Consider the following 16,058-nt stretch of genomic DNA (forward strand, 5'->3'; position numbering starts at 1 on the left):
ATGGGCCCTTTACCAATACGCCTGTTTTAAGAAGGTGTTGTTTTGACATAGAGTCAAATATTATTAGTTCTGGAAATATATCACAAAGTTCCACCAACATTTAGTTACATTCATCTTTATGGTATCAAAATGTCTCCAAACTTGAATTAAACTTCACAATGCTCCAGTGAGGTGGGGAAGTACTGTATTGTATATTATCCTTATTTTACAGAGGAGGAAGCTGAGATACAGAAAGACTACAGACCAGATTTTCAAAATAACTTAATCAAGTTTGAGTGCTTAGCTTTAGACACCTATGTCCTGATTGATTTCAGTGGCAGCTGCTAGCACTCCGTGCCTCTGAAAATAGGCTTTGTTTTCTAAATCTGGGGATCCAAAAAATTAAGACCTCCAAAATTACATTTCCTTTTGAAAATTTGATTTGCACATGATCATGCTTGTCTTTGGCAGAAATGGAAATCAAACCCCTTTCTCTGGGCTCCCAGTGCTTTGACTGAACCACATGACTATCCTTTCTCCCATTAGCAGCTAGCATCATTCTGCAGGCAGGAAAAGTAAGTTATGTTAAAAGCCAAGGGGAATTAATTAATGTACACAGGCAGAGAGACTACACAAAGAAGCAGGAAATTCCTCCAGATTCTCCCTTTCTAAAATTGTGCTTTCAAGGTCCTTCTTAGTGTCGACTTTAAATAACCATTATTTGCTCTCGAGTTACTTTGGTATTATCAGCTTGCCTTAGTGACAGATTGCTGGATAGCTCTCTTTTCTTCTTTCCAAAAGGAGTACACCCTTCAAAACAGACTGTTTTCCAAGTTATTAGCTTCTTTGTTATTGTATCCATACCAATCAGTGATCCAAAAACCCTCCCACCAGGATAGGAAAGGCTAAATTTCCCCAGCTGGAGACACAGCTTTAGACACTAGCCCTCTTATTTGTTGTCCCAGCCTCAGAGAGGGCACAATGTGGCCAGCATGGGATTCCGGTAAGAAAAGAGAAAAGGCAGAAAGACCAGGACTTTGAGAACAGCAGAACCGGTGGCAGCAAAAGAGCTTCAGCTTGCCTCAACTCCAAGAAGCAAAAGGTCAAGTACAGGCAGGTTTTGGCTCACATTTGGATGTTGACTCTCAGCAAAGGGTCGCACGTTCAAAGCAAATTTGGGGCTGCTTCTTTAGAAAGAGAGCAGAGAAGTGGAGTTGATGGGTCCCATTCACTGAACTGGATTAAAGAGGCTGAGGCTGCAGGTATATCAGATGCCAACAGTGCCTGATGGGCTGTAGAGTGAGTCTGGCTTGCCTGGGGAATGAATTTTGCACAGTACCACTGGATCATCATCATTTGATACAAGACAAGGCTGAGATCATGATTCAGGTATGTGGAATCTGTATATAAATCTGAATAATTAATATAGCCGAGGCTGGGGGGTTGAGGGGAGAGAACAGGAGAGTGTCAGATTACTTTATGCTCCCAGCACTGTTTAAAGTCGCAATTGTCCTTTATTTCCAACTCAGAGATCCTCTAGTCTACACATAATTTATCATAATGTGGTTCTGTACAACAAGGTTGGGTGTGTGCAGCAAATATGTTTTAATTAAAGAAAACAAACAGAGAAGTCCTGCCAAAGTCTGAAGTGATTAAATCTATCCTGTTCCCTGCATTATGTCTGTACATAAAGAAAAAAAATCCATTTTAGTTTCCAGTAGTCAGGGTCCAAACTCACAAATGCAAAATCTACAAGAGAACTTCTTTAATCCACAGTAACCACAGGAAGACACATTGTGGGTTACCAAATTCTGTGGTTTAGTGAGTAAACAAAAAGGCAATTAAAAGTCCCCCAGGATTATTGCATAAAGCAATTGTACTGCTATCCAAAGCAATACATTAATGAAGCCATTGTATCTGTGATTGTGGTAACTTGAGCATTATGTGTAGCATGTCATCCATTGTAACCATATGATCACCTATAAGGCAAAAGTTGCAAGTAGCAAATATGTGTATTCACTTTGGCTGTGGACCAGTTGCCTAGTTACAGAAAACAGCTTGTCAGTTGGCTGATGTATGAACACCAGAGAATATAGGTGGATAACAGCAATCATTTAATTTGTTCATAACATTTAATAAAGCAAAAGGTTTGGGTGTGCTTGCGGTCCTTTGACTTCTTTTCTATGTGCTTTGTAACTATTATCGATGAATGCTTAGCATTGCAGAATAAAGCTGACATGGCTTCTAACTGAAGATGAAAGTTTCCTTCTAACTGATTTGTGGTCTGCCCACTTCAAAGCTTGAGTGTTCCATTCGGCAGTCATAATGTTAAGAAATGTGTATTATTCTCCTATTTTCCATAATGTTCTGGCTTGAACTATACTTGTCTTACTTTTACAAGGCCTGATTCATCAGTGCATCATGGTTTCACCAGTGCATCTGCCAGTTTCAGTGGAGTTGTATGGGCATAAAACTGAACCCAGTGGTACATTTGGCCCACTATCTCTTCAGCTATTCAACATTCTATTTTAAATGAAATATGCATTTGAATGGCAATAGATTTGTTTGGAAACCGTGGCAAGAATAACTGTAAATACAAATGGGTCGATCATTTTGGATTACATGACTTCACTTCAAACTCTTTTTGTGAAAAAGTTTGTTCAGCTTTTTTTAAAAAAAACAACAACATTTTTGTGCTCCTCTTGACTTTCTGGATCTCGACAGGACTGGAAGGGAAAGCACCAATATTTCAGGGGAAAGGTTTATTTCTCAGTAGTTCAGGCACAATTACCTGGAAATACCAGGAGTCTCAGTAGAAATCTTGTTCCTAGGAGAGTTTCAGCCCAACTTTGCTTATTCTAGCGGTTCGGAGAAGCATCCATATTTTTGATTTGCTTACCACACTAATACTTTGAACCTTTGAGGATTACAGAGCAGCAGATCTTCTCCCATGGCTTCTTCATGCCTTCTTCCATGTCACTCTAGAGGGTATGTCTATACTGCAAGTGAAAGGTGTGATGGTAGCATGGGTAGGCCTACCTGTGCAAGCTTTATTCTAGCTAGCATGGGTAACAATAGCAGTGTAGATATGGTGTATGGGCTGGTAACCAGAGGCTATAACCAAGGTCCCTGGAGGTTTCTGTGTCTCTCCTGTTAAAGCTGTGCCACAGTGTATAAATAATCAAATAGCCATTGGAGCAGGGACTTGAACTTTGGCCTGCCATATCCTAGGTGAGTGCCCTAACCACTAGGTGATAGTCTTTCTCATTTGCTTTCCTTAGCCCAATGACCATTCATTGTCATTATGATTTGCCCCTGTGAAAGACCATGAATAGTTATTGGGCCAGGGAAAGAGAGCTCTTGAGGCCAGGAAGAAATTTTCCCCCAGGTGGTATAACATTGGACAAATGACCATCATATATAGTATGGGCTGATTCTTTCTCTCTCTCCTGGCATAGGAGCCTTCATCTGAAAATCACGCTTTGATGCAGTAGGGAAAAAATGGGACTGGGAAAAAATTGTGTTAAAAAGAAATGTTTTTACACATGTGAAATTATCTAAAAGGGGCTTTGTAACACAGGGGCTAAAGTATTTCCAGCAGGTCAGGACAGAATTTAGATGTCATGCCTTGAGATGGTTTCATCATAGTATCACGACATTTAGATCTCTGTGCATGACACAATTGCTGCACTTGGCCTCCAGAGAACCCAATCTACACTACCTAGACAGAAGGCAGAGCTGAACTCTAGCATGATCCAGTCTACTTTAATCCTGGAGGTCCTGAGCATATACTAAGTGTTTACTATTTGGTTACAGATTTACAAATCTTGTGTTTGCACCTGCTCAGTAGTGACTTATGACTATGAGAGTTTATCAGCTAATATTTCCAAAGATTAGATCTAGACTGAGCATGCTTCATCCCCTCAACTCCTACTTGTGCCTGGACTGGTCATGTGCCATCCCCATAAAGCAACTGAGCATGCTCCACTGTGGGGCTGAAAGGGCTGAGCAGGACTCCACCGCACTAAAGAATCATTTAGACTTAAACAGTTTATTAAGATGTATGAAAAAATGGGCTTGAGTCTCTTTTCATTTAGACCAGTATAAATCAAGAGTGACTCCACTGAAACAAGTGAATTTACATGAGAGACAGGAACATCAGGGCCAATAACTCTTAAAATATTTGTTATAAAATGAGTTTAAAGGAGGGAGCAGTCTACGCAGCTCACAAAGGCTCCAACTTATGCTGCTATTATGCAACAGAAAGCATGAGTCAACGTGTTAACCTCATTAGCTTTTGTTCCATCCAAAAGACTAAAATGAATGGGTCAAAATGCAGAAAGTAAATATTTTTTAAGATTCTGTATTTGTGTATTGATTTTAATCCTTCTCTTCCAACAGGATGTTGTTCTTCCATTAAATGACTACCTGAACTGACACTACTTCTGGCCATCCTTATAAACATTTCATTTATGACTGTAACTAATTAACATCACCCCACTATTTGCAGTACACTTTAGGTGTTTCCTATATGACTATACAGAAGTGCTATGACTATTGCTGTAGCAGTATCTGATGGCGAAGTCACGATTTTAAAGATTTTTTTAAGAATGGCCCAGTATTGTATATCAGTTATGTATTGCCCAAGACTCTACCTGGTGGTTCTAGGTTCAACCTTGGCCACATTGTCTGCTGGGCAAAGCCTTTTGATACCTTTGTAGTTCAAGATGAATACCACTCATAGCAACTCAAGGGAGAAATTGTCTGATTGAAAAAAGCCTCAGAAGCCTTCTAGTCTGCTCCTCACAGCTGAGCTGAAGTCAAAATATGAGCTTCAAGGAGGTTAGAAAGATTTGTATTCAGCAGATATTGCCCTTGGCCCATGCACATGAGGTTGACAGTTATAACAGCCACAGGTCCTGGTACATACTATTACTTACCTGTAAAATGTCATTGGAAAAATTCTGACTGATGTTCAGGACCATAATGTTTAGTGAAACAGAACCATGCTACAGACCACTTGCATTCCATTTAATTAATATGCCCCTCACTTGCATGTTCAGATATTGGAGACTATTTATTGTAACTTTTTAAAAGTGATTTATTCTAAATCATTTTCCTTTCATTTATGCATAGCTTTATTTCCTTCCATTGCTCTTTTCTTGTCCATCTCACTTTCATTCCTCTTCTTCACAGTTCAAACAATATCAATATTAACCATTTACATCCGTGTCTCAGAAAATGGTGAGAAAATGAGCCAGAAGCTAAGGAAGGAAAAATGTAGACTTGGCTTTAATGAAGAATTTTTAATATTGGGTCTGATTTTGATATTTTCTAGTGTCATTTGGGAACTATTCCACTATTTAAGTCAGTGGAATTACACTGGTATAAAATCAGCTTGAATTAGATTAGGTTCAATACAAGATATGAGTTGGATTAAAGTAGGAGGGGTGCTGGTTGGAAGTTTTCTGACAGAATATTTTTCAGCTGGAAAATGCCCATTCATTGAAAGCATAATGTTTTGCAGAAATGTTTCTGTTTAGACTAAAATTTTCCATGAAAAATGGAAAAAATGTGTTACAGTGAGATCAAAATGTTCAATTTTGACTTTTTTTATTGAATATTTGTTTTTTTCCCATTTTGAAACAAATTTTCATTTTTTTTTTCAAATTTTATATAATATAAAATAAAGTCCAAATCAGAATGAAACTTTTCAATTTGATCAAACTGCAACATTCTGAGTAACTCAAAATGATATCTTTCTTTCTTTCTTTTCTTGAATAACATTTAATAGGAAATTTTTGATTTTTTTTTCTTTTTATTCTATTTGAAAAAAAAAATCACAGGTATTATGTGAAGCAAAAGACCTGTTTTCCACCCATCTCTAGAAGTAATAATAATGAATATTTTCAGTACATTTCATCCAGAGATTTCCAAGTACTGTATAAAGGTGGAAGAGTATTGTTATGGCAGGACTCACCAGATGGCGTTGTTACATGTCTTGCAGGTTCTTTTTCTGAGCATGCAGACAAAGTACAGTTCTTGAAGAAATGCTGTATTTTAGGGATTTTTGTGTGATCCAGGTTCTTTTAAGGGCAAACAGCTAGATCTCTCTCAGTAGAGTCAATCCTTGTGGCAGAGCTGCTTTCTGGGAACTGGGCGTTGGTGTTTGAACAGAGTTACTTCAAAAAGGGCTTTGCCTACATGTAGTTTGTGAGCACTTTGTTTAAGTAGTGGTGAGTATAGTGTAAATAAACAAGTTACAGTAAGAACATGCCCAGAGGCCATGTCACTGATTTTTTTCTCCAATGACAAACTGACCTGCATAGTCCTAACATCTGCCATCAGTCAGCAAAGGGTTGACAATATTATTCCATTGTTACAGATGCAAAGAATAGTAGTTGGTGGTAGAAAAAGGAGTAGAATCCAGGTCACCTAGCCCTTAGTCCAGTGCCTTATTCGTTGGGCCACATTACTTCCAAAGTAATAGGTACTCCTGCAAAATGTGGAGAAAGGGGTCAAGTCAGGGGTAGCCCATATAGTTCACTTTACTGGGCCTGTTCTTCACTGATATAATCTTGCAAGGTTCTCAGCACCCTCAGTTCTTGGTGGAAGTCAATGGGAGTTGAGGACAAAATGCAGCCATAATTAAATGTATTTCAGGCACAGTTGCCAACTTTCACGCGGTAAATAAGCACCCGACTTTCACAATAAGTCAAAAATCAAGCTAATCCTGTTTCAAAACAAGGCCCAAACAAGCCAATCCCTAAGAACTCCAACACTCTATGTGACTAGACTCCCCCCAGCATGCAGTCTGGGATAGTGGTGGGCCTGCTGTGCACCCCGACTCTCTCCCCCACTTGCCCCCTGTTTGCCTCTTACCTCTGCTTACTGGGAGCCTATCAAAAAAAAAAAAAAAAAAAAAGAAGCAACAAGCTGCAACAAGCTACAAGCAAAAACTAGCCAACAAGCAATTTGCAAGCCAATTAAGCCAAAAACAAGCCCAATTTCTGCATTTTTTCACGGGTTTGGCATGTCTGATTTCAGGAACATAATATCCAAATAAGCCTCATAGAATAATGAAAAAAAATTCACAAATATTTGTCATTATTCACCAATTGATGAGAAAATGTAAGTAGAATCTTCACAAAGATTCTTTGATCAGAGCTAGCTTTTCAACTGGGATAATTAAATGTTAATAAAATCATCTGTGAATTGTAAGGATATAATTCCATAAATGATCTCAGGTAATATTATAAATCATGAGAGCAGAGACTGAGTTGTTTGTATAGCCATCAAAACCCACAAATAGCATTATCAACCCTGTAATGCAAAATGTGCTTGGTTTTTAATTGTATTTGAAATGTGGAATAGAATCTATGCTTCTTATGCTTGTACTTCTCTTTCAAGTGCTTCCTGACCCTGACTTAGGCTCTGATCCTGCTCCCATACAATACAATGGTAAAACTCCTTCCCAACATACCCTTGTGACACACATCACCACAGTAAGGGTCTTTGTCCCCCTCTAGTGGCTGTTCCACATAAGTGGTTAATCGAGTAACTACAGCTGCCAACTATGGTCCTTGTTCTTTTAGCTTAAGCAGGAGAGGCTCAGGATTTTAGGTCTCAGTTCAGCAAACCATTTATGCATGTGTTAATGTTGAGTATGGGGTCGAGCTGATTCCTATTCAGCAAATGGAGTTATGTCTTATTGCCTTTAATGGGCCTTGAGTATGCGTTGAAAACTGAGTACATGCCAAAGTGTTTTGCTGAATTAGGGCCTTAGTGCAAGAGGTCCAGTGTTTAATCCCCACTGATGACCACTCACAAATACCCTCCTAATTAGCTCCCATTATAACTTCCTATGACTAGAAAACTACTTGATATTTTCCTTCGGTGCATTTCTGCCTCAGATACCCCTGTTGAGCAGCATTCCAGCCTGCTGTGGCATCTCTTCTCACTGGTTTGATTTAATGAATCCCCTAATGCCCATGTGTGAAATTGTACCTGTGATTTTTTTTTGTTTTACATGAGTTCACTTGTGTTTAAACCTTCAGCCCATGACTTGATAAATAGATAAAGTTCCTTTACTTTATTCTTGGGCCCTTTACACTTCTCTTCTTCTTTGTCCTTGCAACTGTTAGGACTTACTTCCTCCTTCTAATCACCTTTCTTTTCCTTATGCTTCTCTGTCCCACTCAGTAATGTTTTCCTTGGTCTACATTCTCCAAAGTGACTAATAATTTTAGGTGCCCAGCTTGATACATTTTCCAGTGGCCTTATTTTTAGGCATTTGGGTGCTTAGTACTTATTGAAAACCAAGCGCCTTTTAAGGTTTGGGCATAAGAGGCCTAAATTTTCATGAGCATTTGTACTTGCTATGTTGGAAACAGGGGCCGGCTCTACCAATTTTGCCGCCCCAAGCAGTCGCCACCGAATTGCCCCCGCTGCAATGGTGGTGGAGCTGCCACCGAAAGCTGCCGCAGCAGGAAGAGCCTCGGAACTGCCGCCGAATTGCCGCCGCAGGACACGGACTGCTGCCCCAAGCACCTGCTTGGAAAGCTGGTGCCTTGAGCCAGCCCTGGTTGGAAACTAATTCTGTACTTCTCATAGAGGCAAAACTTTCACCTGCGGGGTCACAAGATCAAACCCTCATTAGAAAATCTGCAAACCTAATCGTGCCGTTAGAATAGAAGTGCTGGTTTCTGTGTAAAACTCACATTTATCTAAGAAAGGCCCAGTGCTCATTTGTAGCTAAATACAATGCAATACCGGGTGATAATGCCTTTCCAAGTTGCAGGAGGTCTGAAGTGGCAGGTTCAGGATGATGATACTCTTATTCTGCTTCATAAATTCAGATGCCCTGCAGAGAGTTGGACCTCTGCTCTAATTTTGCTTTTCACATTTAGCAAGAGGCTGTAGTTCACAACATGATTGGTGGTCGCCTCCCTACATGTAAGTTTAAGCCAGTTTAAAAGTATCCAAGAGATTGTGGGAGCCAGTGTGATGCCCTCCCTCTATTTATTTATTTATTTGAATGTTTATTATCCAGACTTGGCAGTTGCTAGAGAGGAAGACTTGCTGTACAGTAAATCAGCACTACTTAATGACAAGCCTGAACCCCCACTGGTTGTAGGCTTGAACTGCCTTTATGTAATGAATTTATTTTTGTGACCTGTGACTTTCTGTAATTGATAACTTGTAGGAAAAAGCTTTGCCTTCCAAGTGAACAAAAAACAATTGTTAAATGGGTTTTTCTAAAGACTGCTGAGGTATAGCATTGTGTTTTGACTCCTCTCTCTTTCCTTCCTCTGCCCTGCCCCCTTTTTTAATGCAAAAAGCCAGAATAAACAGGATTAGATTTTCCCCAGTCTTTGTTAGACATTATTTTGCATTCCAGCTGTGTTTGCTCAGGTTACAGTGGTGAAAAGGAAGCATGAGCCTGCGAATGTGAAGTGTGTGAGGGATTGCGCTCAGTGTTTCAAAGGGTAGGGATTCCATTTGTTTTGCATTATGTATCGCTGTCCCTCATAGCTCCAAGGAAAGTGGCATGCACTCACAACCACAAGACATACCCAGAGTCCCCAGTGTAGTTGTATTCTGGTTGCTACCTCGTGATGCCACGTTTTGACTATTGTTACCCATGCTAGCTAGATTAAAGCTGTGCTGTGATCACACCTTTGCTTGCTGTGTAGACATACTCTATGAAGTGGCATTTGGGAGTTCATCCATTTTCAGCTTTAAGAGAGGGGCTTTTACACTAAAGGAAACTTAAATATTACAGTAATTCATATATTCATAAATCATTATCTGTAGTCCCTGTTCTGTTATTTCAGATACTTCTGCTCAGATCAGAATTTTATTTCCCCTCTCCCTCCTGACACATACACAATTTGTTTCTCCTTCTTAATCCTGCAGACAAATCATTGTGATTGTATTTTGTGATACTGCATGTATCATGATTTCACAGCTGCAGGATCAAGTAGGAAGAGAAGACTGGCTGAGAAGGTGCAAGTGAAAATACTCTCACTAGAGCAAGCGCAGCAAGAATAATTATGAAAAACAAGTCAAAAGCACACAGGCATGTTTATTCTTTCAGTCTGATAGGCTGAAAAACTTGCTGTGATATGAAAGTCCTTCTTTGAAATCTACACCAACAATAATTAGTAATAGTTAATACTTTACACTATTGCATCTGAAATTAAACCTCACATCTGAAAGTCACAGCTGAATGCTTTTCATATAATGGACCAAACGATAATTGGATGTGAACACACCAAAAACTTTGGAGACTTTGTCAGCATTCAGATTTTGCAATTTAGCCCTTTTCTTTACTGTGCCACAACTTTGCAGCTTTTCAGCAAACTGCCAACACTGATAAAGTGCATTACAAAGGTGAGTAGTTATTAATATTCCTTTTTTACAGATGAGGAAGCTGTAGCACATAAATGTGAGATGTCCAAAGACACAAGTCAATAGTGCAGTCAGGAATTAAAATGCAGTTCTCCCGATTTCACTATTCCCTGCTTTAACCATTGGACTACACTGCCTCCCAGGCTAATGCATGCCTGGATATTTGTTTTGACTCTAGGACATGTATCCTGTTTAAAAAATTTTTAAAAGGAGTATTGCCTTAGACTCATAGACTTCGACTTTAAGGCCAGAAGGGACCATCGTGATCATCTAATCTGACCTCCTGCATATTGCAGGCCACAGAATCTCACCCACCCACACCTGTAATAGACCTCAAACCTATGGCTGAGTTATTGAAAATCCTCAAATCAGTCCTTGTACTGTATCTGTCTGGATTAAGAGACACTAAGTCTCTGGTGGGGCTTTCTACCAAAGTGAGCTCTAAGCTAATGGGAGTAAGAAGGTGCTATAAATATCTGCCTAGCCAGCTTCTGTTTTTAACCACAAAATGAAGTCCCCAGAGCAAAATGATAAAGTCAGGTTCACTTAGCCTCTCAAGACTTGCACTTCTGATTAGGCATCCAACACTTGCATGTAAGGACTCTATCGAACTGACAGAGCTTGCCACAGGGCATTAGGGCCACTGGAAACAGTTCCTTTCAAGTTGTGGCCATTTCTGATGGTAAGATGTGAATACTTTTTTCATTTTCTTTAGTCCTGGGCTCTGTAGGTAAAATTTTAAGATCTTCTAAGAAAAGAAAAGGAGTACTTGTGGCACCTTAGAGACTAACCAATTTATTTGAGCATAGCTTTCGTCAAATGCATCCGATGAAGTGAGCTGTAGCTCACGAAAGCTTATACTCAAATAAATTGGTTAGTCTCTAAGGTGCCACAAGTACTCATTTTCTTTTTGCGAATACAGACTAACACGGCTGCTACTCTGAAACAAGACCTTCTAAGTCACTTAGGAGCCTAAGCTGCATTAAACGTCACCAGGCCTTAAGCTGCTAAGTTACATAGGTGATTTAGGAAATGTTGCCCTATAACTAGATCTCAGTCTTGGGCATAGTAATAATAATATTCACTTTGCACCTTCACTCCCTGGTTGTGAATATAAACACACTTTTTAAAAAAATAGAGGAGAATGTTTGTCTTTTAAAAAATGTGTGTGTGTCTGTGTCTCTGCGTGCGGCCATCTTCGGGGTCTTTCTACTCATTTCTCAAGTTCTTTTTGAAACCTACTACGTGTTTTTGACCACGTGACTGGAATGTTGGTATATTATTTTTAAATCACTCAGCAAGGGGCACTAAGTCAGGACTCAGGTTGGGAACATACCCTAGGGCCATTCATTGCCTTAGATCATCACGTGTTAAGGTTGGACTGTGCCTTATTTGCACTGCCTTGCACAGGGAGTAGTGTGCAGCTGCACCATCCAAGCAGAAGCTCCAGGAAGTATCGGGTCAAATTTACCCATGTCCCAGTGCAGAGCCCAGTATAGGGATGGTGAGGAGGCAGTTTGGGCTTCCCCAGCTCTGGAGCTGCCAGGAGCCACTTAGCCTCTGGTGCTGGAGCTGCCCTAACTTCTGCCTAGCTGCTCAGGGTGCTTAAGTACCTTGAGAGGTGAGCAATATTTGGAGTGTAGGACCACTCCAGAACAACCCTTCCTACCCCAAGAGGGTCCAAATATGGGGGGGATTGGCGGTGAGGCTGCAGAGCAATAGTAAATAGGATTAACTGCGCCTAAAGAAGGTACTTTGTCTCCAGGAGCTCTGTGTGGCATGGGAAAAGTGACCGCTGCTCTGCCCTTTAAGGAGGGTACAGAGCGTGTCCTTTCTGTGGCCAAGGATAGTGATTTTTGCCTGGCCCCTGCCCAGAGTGGAAGGCTCTTTACGCCATCACAGGGGGAAAGACACAAACTAACTCAGGAGAGGGCAGATTGTCTATAACCCTGGCAATATGGAAATATTCCATAATCTTCTTCCTCTTTTTTAAATGTTGCAGCACAGCCAGTAATGAATCAGAGCACGGTGCCATGAACAGCTTTTTGTTTATCACAAACTGTTCCAAGGGGGGGAAATACTGGTCAGTGTCTTGTTTCTATTGTTCCCCATCCTCTGTTGTCAAAGTATCAAACTCTAATAGAAATCCTACTCTTCATGCTTTTTGTGAGTCATCCAAACAATCAGAGCAGCACAAAATTATTTTTAAAAGCGATTAAAGACTCACAGAAGCAGTGCAAGTTTGGTGCTTGAAAGAGCAAAAGGTTTTCATTATATTTTAAGGGAAACCCTTTTTCATGTCCATATAAATCCAACGGGCATGGAATGTCTGCTTCCTGCCAAATCTGGCATTAACTCTGGCTGTCACTTAAAGAGAAATTAAAACCATTTGGGTCTTCATCCTTGAAGGCTCTTCCCTACACCAGTGTGTTACAGTTTACTGTGATGTCAGTTTATGGTGACTTAGTGCAACTGAGCATACATAGACCTTAATTCAGGAAGATATTAAGCACATAGCTAAGTTTAAGAATGCGTCGTCCCATTGGCTTCAATAAGATTTAAGCATGTGCTAAAGTGTGTTGCTGAATTGGGGCCTACCTCTGTTTTTTGATATGGAGATATCAAAGATTGAGCTCAAGGTGTGGAATTTGAATCTGGATTTCAGGCACAGTAAAGTTCAGCAATGTTTCAAAACGTGGTTTTCTTCTGAGCCCATCGTAAAATTGAGCTTGATTGCTCCTGACCCCTACGTGACCGGGGGAGGGGCACCTCATGCTGTGCACATGTGCTGGACAGAACAGCAGTACTTGTGCTCCTTTGAGAGCAAGAACAGCAAGTATAGCGTTCACTAGATTGTGCTAGTGACATGACCTGCCTCGCTGTACCAAGCAGAGGAATTGGCCCATGGGGAGGGGAGTATATCCCTAGATCACCTAGCTCTGTGCACTACTGTTGTTTCCTCTTTGAAAGGGAGGAGAGGAGGTTCCTCTATTCTCCAGTGGCATACAATAGGCACTTCTATGAAGAGTTCATAAGATATCTAATATACGGCCTTTTGCTGATCTAGGACTGATAATTCCCATTTCACCTTCAAGGAGATTAATTTTATAGAGATTAATTTTACTTTCTCTGTAAAATTAATCTCTTTGGAGGTGGCAAGGGAATGTTTGGGGGCAAAAGAAGAAACATTGAATCATAGTAACAAGAACTCTCTGTTTTTATTCACACAAGTGACTTTTTTTCAATCTTTTGTCAGATATGAACCAGGGACCTAGACATAGAAAGCATTATAGCTGTTTGCCATTGAACCACTTCAGGATTATATGTGGCTCATTTTCCCTGGAACAGTTCTCACTTTGGCTCTAATTCAGTAAAGCATCCTTATTTGGGACAGACCTTAGACCATGTGCTTAAGTACTTTCTTGAGTTGCGTCTCAAAGGAGCAAGGTAGGCGGACAGAATATTCAAACAGGCATGAAATATCATCATTACCAACACTAAACCATTACTCTGTGACCTTTAACAATTTTTCAAAGAAAAACAAATGTATTCTTAATGTATTTATGAGCAATGGATTGTGCCCCTAAAAGGAGCAATACCATTATTGCAACCCATCCCCTCCAAATACAAACGATATTTGTTTTACTCTAATCTTGTTCTCCATTTGTAATCCATCTGTCACAGGGAAAGAGGCCACTTGCACCAAATATTCATAAGCAATGTGGAATTCATCAGTGGCCTGCTTGCCCGTTTTCACTGAAAACTACCTCCCACCTTGAGAAGTACTAGAAATTCTTCTCAAATGACTAGAGTTCAGTTCTGGGTGGGCTATTATTCCAAAGTTGCTCGTGAGCATATGTCTCAGTGCTTCATGTATTTGCTTTACATTTGATAGTTCTATGGAAGCTTTTAGTGTCAATATGGAAATTCCAAGATGTGGTTCTAAAGTCTTGAAAATCAAAACCAACCCTGATTTCAGCACTACTGTAGTGCTTTAGATGAAAATTGGAATAACTAGTGTAGCTAGCTAGAGCACAGTCTTTCTACTTCAGATTTATTTAAATTCTTTCAGCTCCAACGCCAAGCAATGCCAACTGCTTGTATAAAGAGAAGGACTGTTACACAAGACTAGAAAAGAAACATTCCATTTTTCTGGGACTGTCCTACAGAATTTAATAGGAAATTTAATATCTCTGCTGTAGGATGGTTTACAAAATGTTTAAAAGGGATATTGTTCATTATTAAATTCTATGAGATTTGAGAGTAATTTCTATAGGACTGTATCAAATTTCTGTGGAACCCTTTTTGTTTCATCTCTAATATATTCTATAGGACTCTTCCATAAGGGAAGTTCTCTGTTAAACTTGATTACAAACAAATAAAAATGCTACATCTGTCTGGCTTTTTAGAGTTGTCTATCTGACCACCGCTATAGTATCAAAGCACTTCCCAGAGAAATTACAATGCAATAGTATTTTACCACAATGGTTAAAAATGCTACATCTTACAGTAATGATAAATGCAGTATCTTAGGCAATGACTGCAGTCATTTTTAAATAAATGAAGATGGCTGTCAATTGAATTCCTGTCTTAACTCCTTTGTATCTCTAACATGGGTACAACCGTAACCAAGGATATGAACTTATCCAAACACAATGGGGAAAATATCCAAATCAACACTTACTCAAAAGTTTGGCTGTTCAGACTGAGGATAAAAATATGAAGTGGGAATTTTCAAGGCTTCAAGATATGAAGCTGGGACTTTGATTTGGGCCTGTCCATAGTATTTAGAAGTTAGCTAGATAGTATCCAAGTCATGGATCGCTGTTCAGTCCTTTCTCTACTTGCCACGTCTGACATGAAGGAGGGTGGTTGAAGTCAGCTTGTGTATCAAAAACAGAAAAAACTTGGGGGGGTCAACAAAAATTGGAAAGATTTTGACAAAAAAGTATTTTGGGGGGATGGGGTGATTGCCATTTAGTTGAAAAGCTATTTTCTGTAGATGTTGTTTTTCTTTTTTGGGTAGCCTATTGCCCTGGGTTCCTGCAGATCCCTTGGGGGCAAAACCACTGCTTGGTCCATGGTTGAGTGGGAAAAGCAAACCCTGCTGTTGTGTGAATAATTCAGAGAAAACTCTTCAGACAACATTCTTCCCCTCAAATCATTTTCTCTGGGAAGGGGCAATCTGGGCCATTGTTTTTAAGATGGGAGGCAAGATAAAATGTGAAACCTTGCCAATAGATTTTACAAGTAGAAAGCTGAAAAATATTACTTGTGTCATTAGAAAGCTTGCCCAAATTAATTATTTTCATATTGAGGCCTAAAGCTCTGTGAACGCACAGAACACTTTGAAGCTATGCTAGAAAAATATATGCCTAGTTCATTTTAAACAGCTTAAAGTTGTGTCTAAGGCTGTGAATTCATAGGATTCTGTAGGATCCTGAGTAAACTTGATTACCTCAGTATTTGGGTAAAATTAAAAAAAAAAATAACAAATCTCCTTTATGTATTTTTTTTAATCTCCTGTGTGTGTTTGTTTAACTGGGGGCAGAATTTGGCTATGAAACGCAATAATTTTTTTAAAATTATAATTTAATCACTATAGTGTCCTTTAATGTTGTTTTGCATATGTGTGTTGGGTTTTGCTTAAAATTAGCTTTTAAAAA

At 39.6% G+C, this 16,058-nt stretch overlaps 1 protein-coding gene across 3 annotated transcripts in view; it reads left to right on the forward strand.

Moving 5' to 3' along the window:
* The first annotated feature begins 1,020 nt into the window (after positions 1-1,020).
* The window catches only part of TNS3 (tensin 3), a 352,619-nt gene continuing 337,581 nt past the window's right edge, over positions 1,021-16,058 (forward strand). For all 3 annotated transcript variants that reach the window (XM_073332748.1, XM_073332750.1, XM_073332751.1), the window contains exon 1: positions 1,021-1,368. In XM_073332748.1, the coding sequence (XP_073188849.1) occupies positions 1,267-1,368 (102 nt within the window). In that variant the 5' untranslated portion in view covers positions 1,021-1,266. The remainder of the gene's footprint in view (positions 1,369-16,058) is intronic.

This window comes from Lepidochelys kempii, chromosome 2 (genome assembly GCF_965140265.1).
Source record: "Lepidochelys kempii isolate rLepKem1 chromosome 2, rLepKem1.hap2, whole genome shotgun sequence".
Lineage (NCBI taxonomy): Eukaryota > Metazoa > Chordata > Testudines > Cheloniidae > Lepidochelys > Lepidochelys kempii.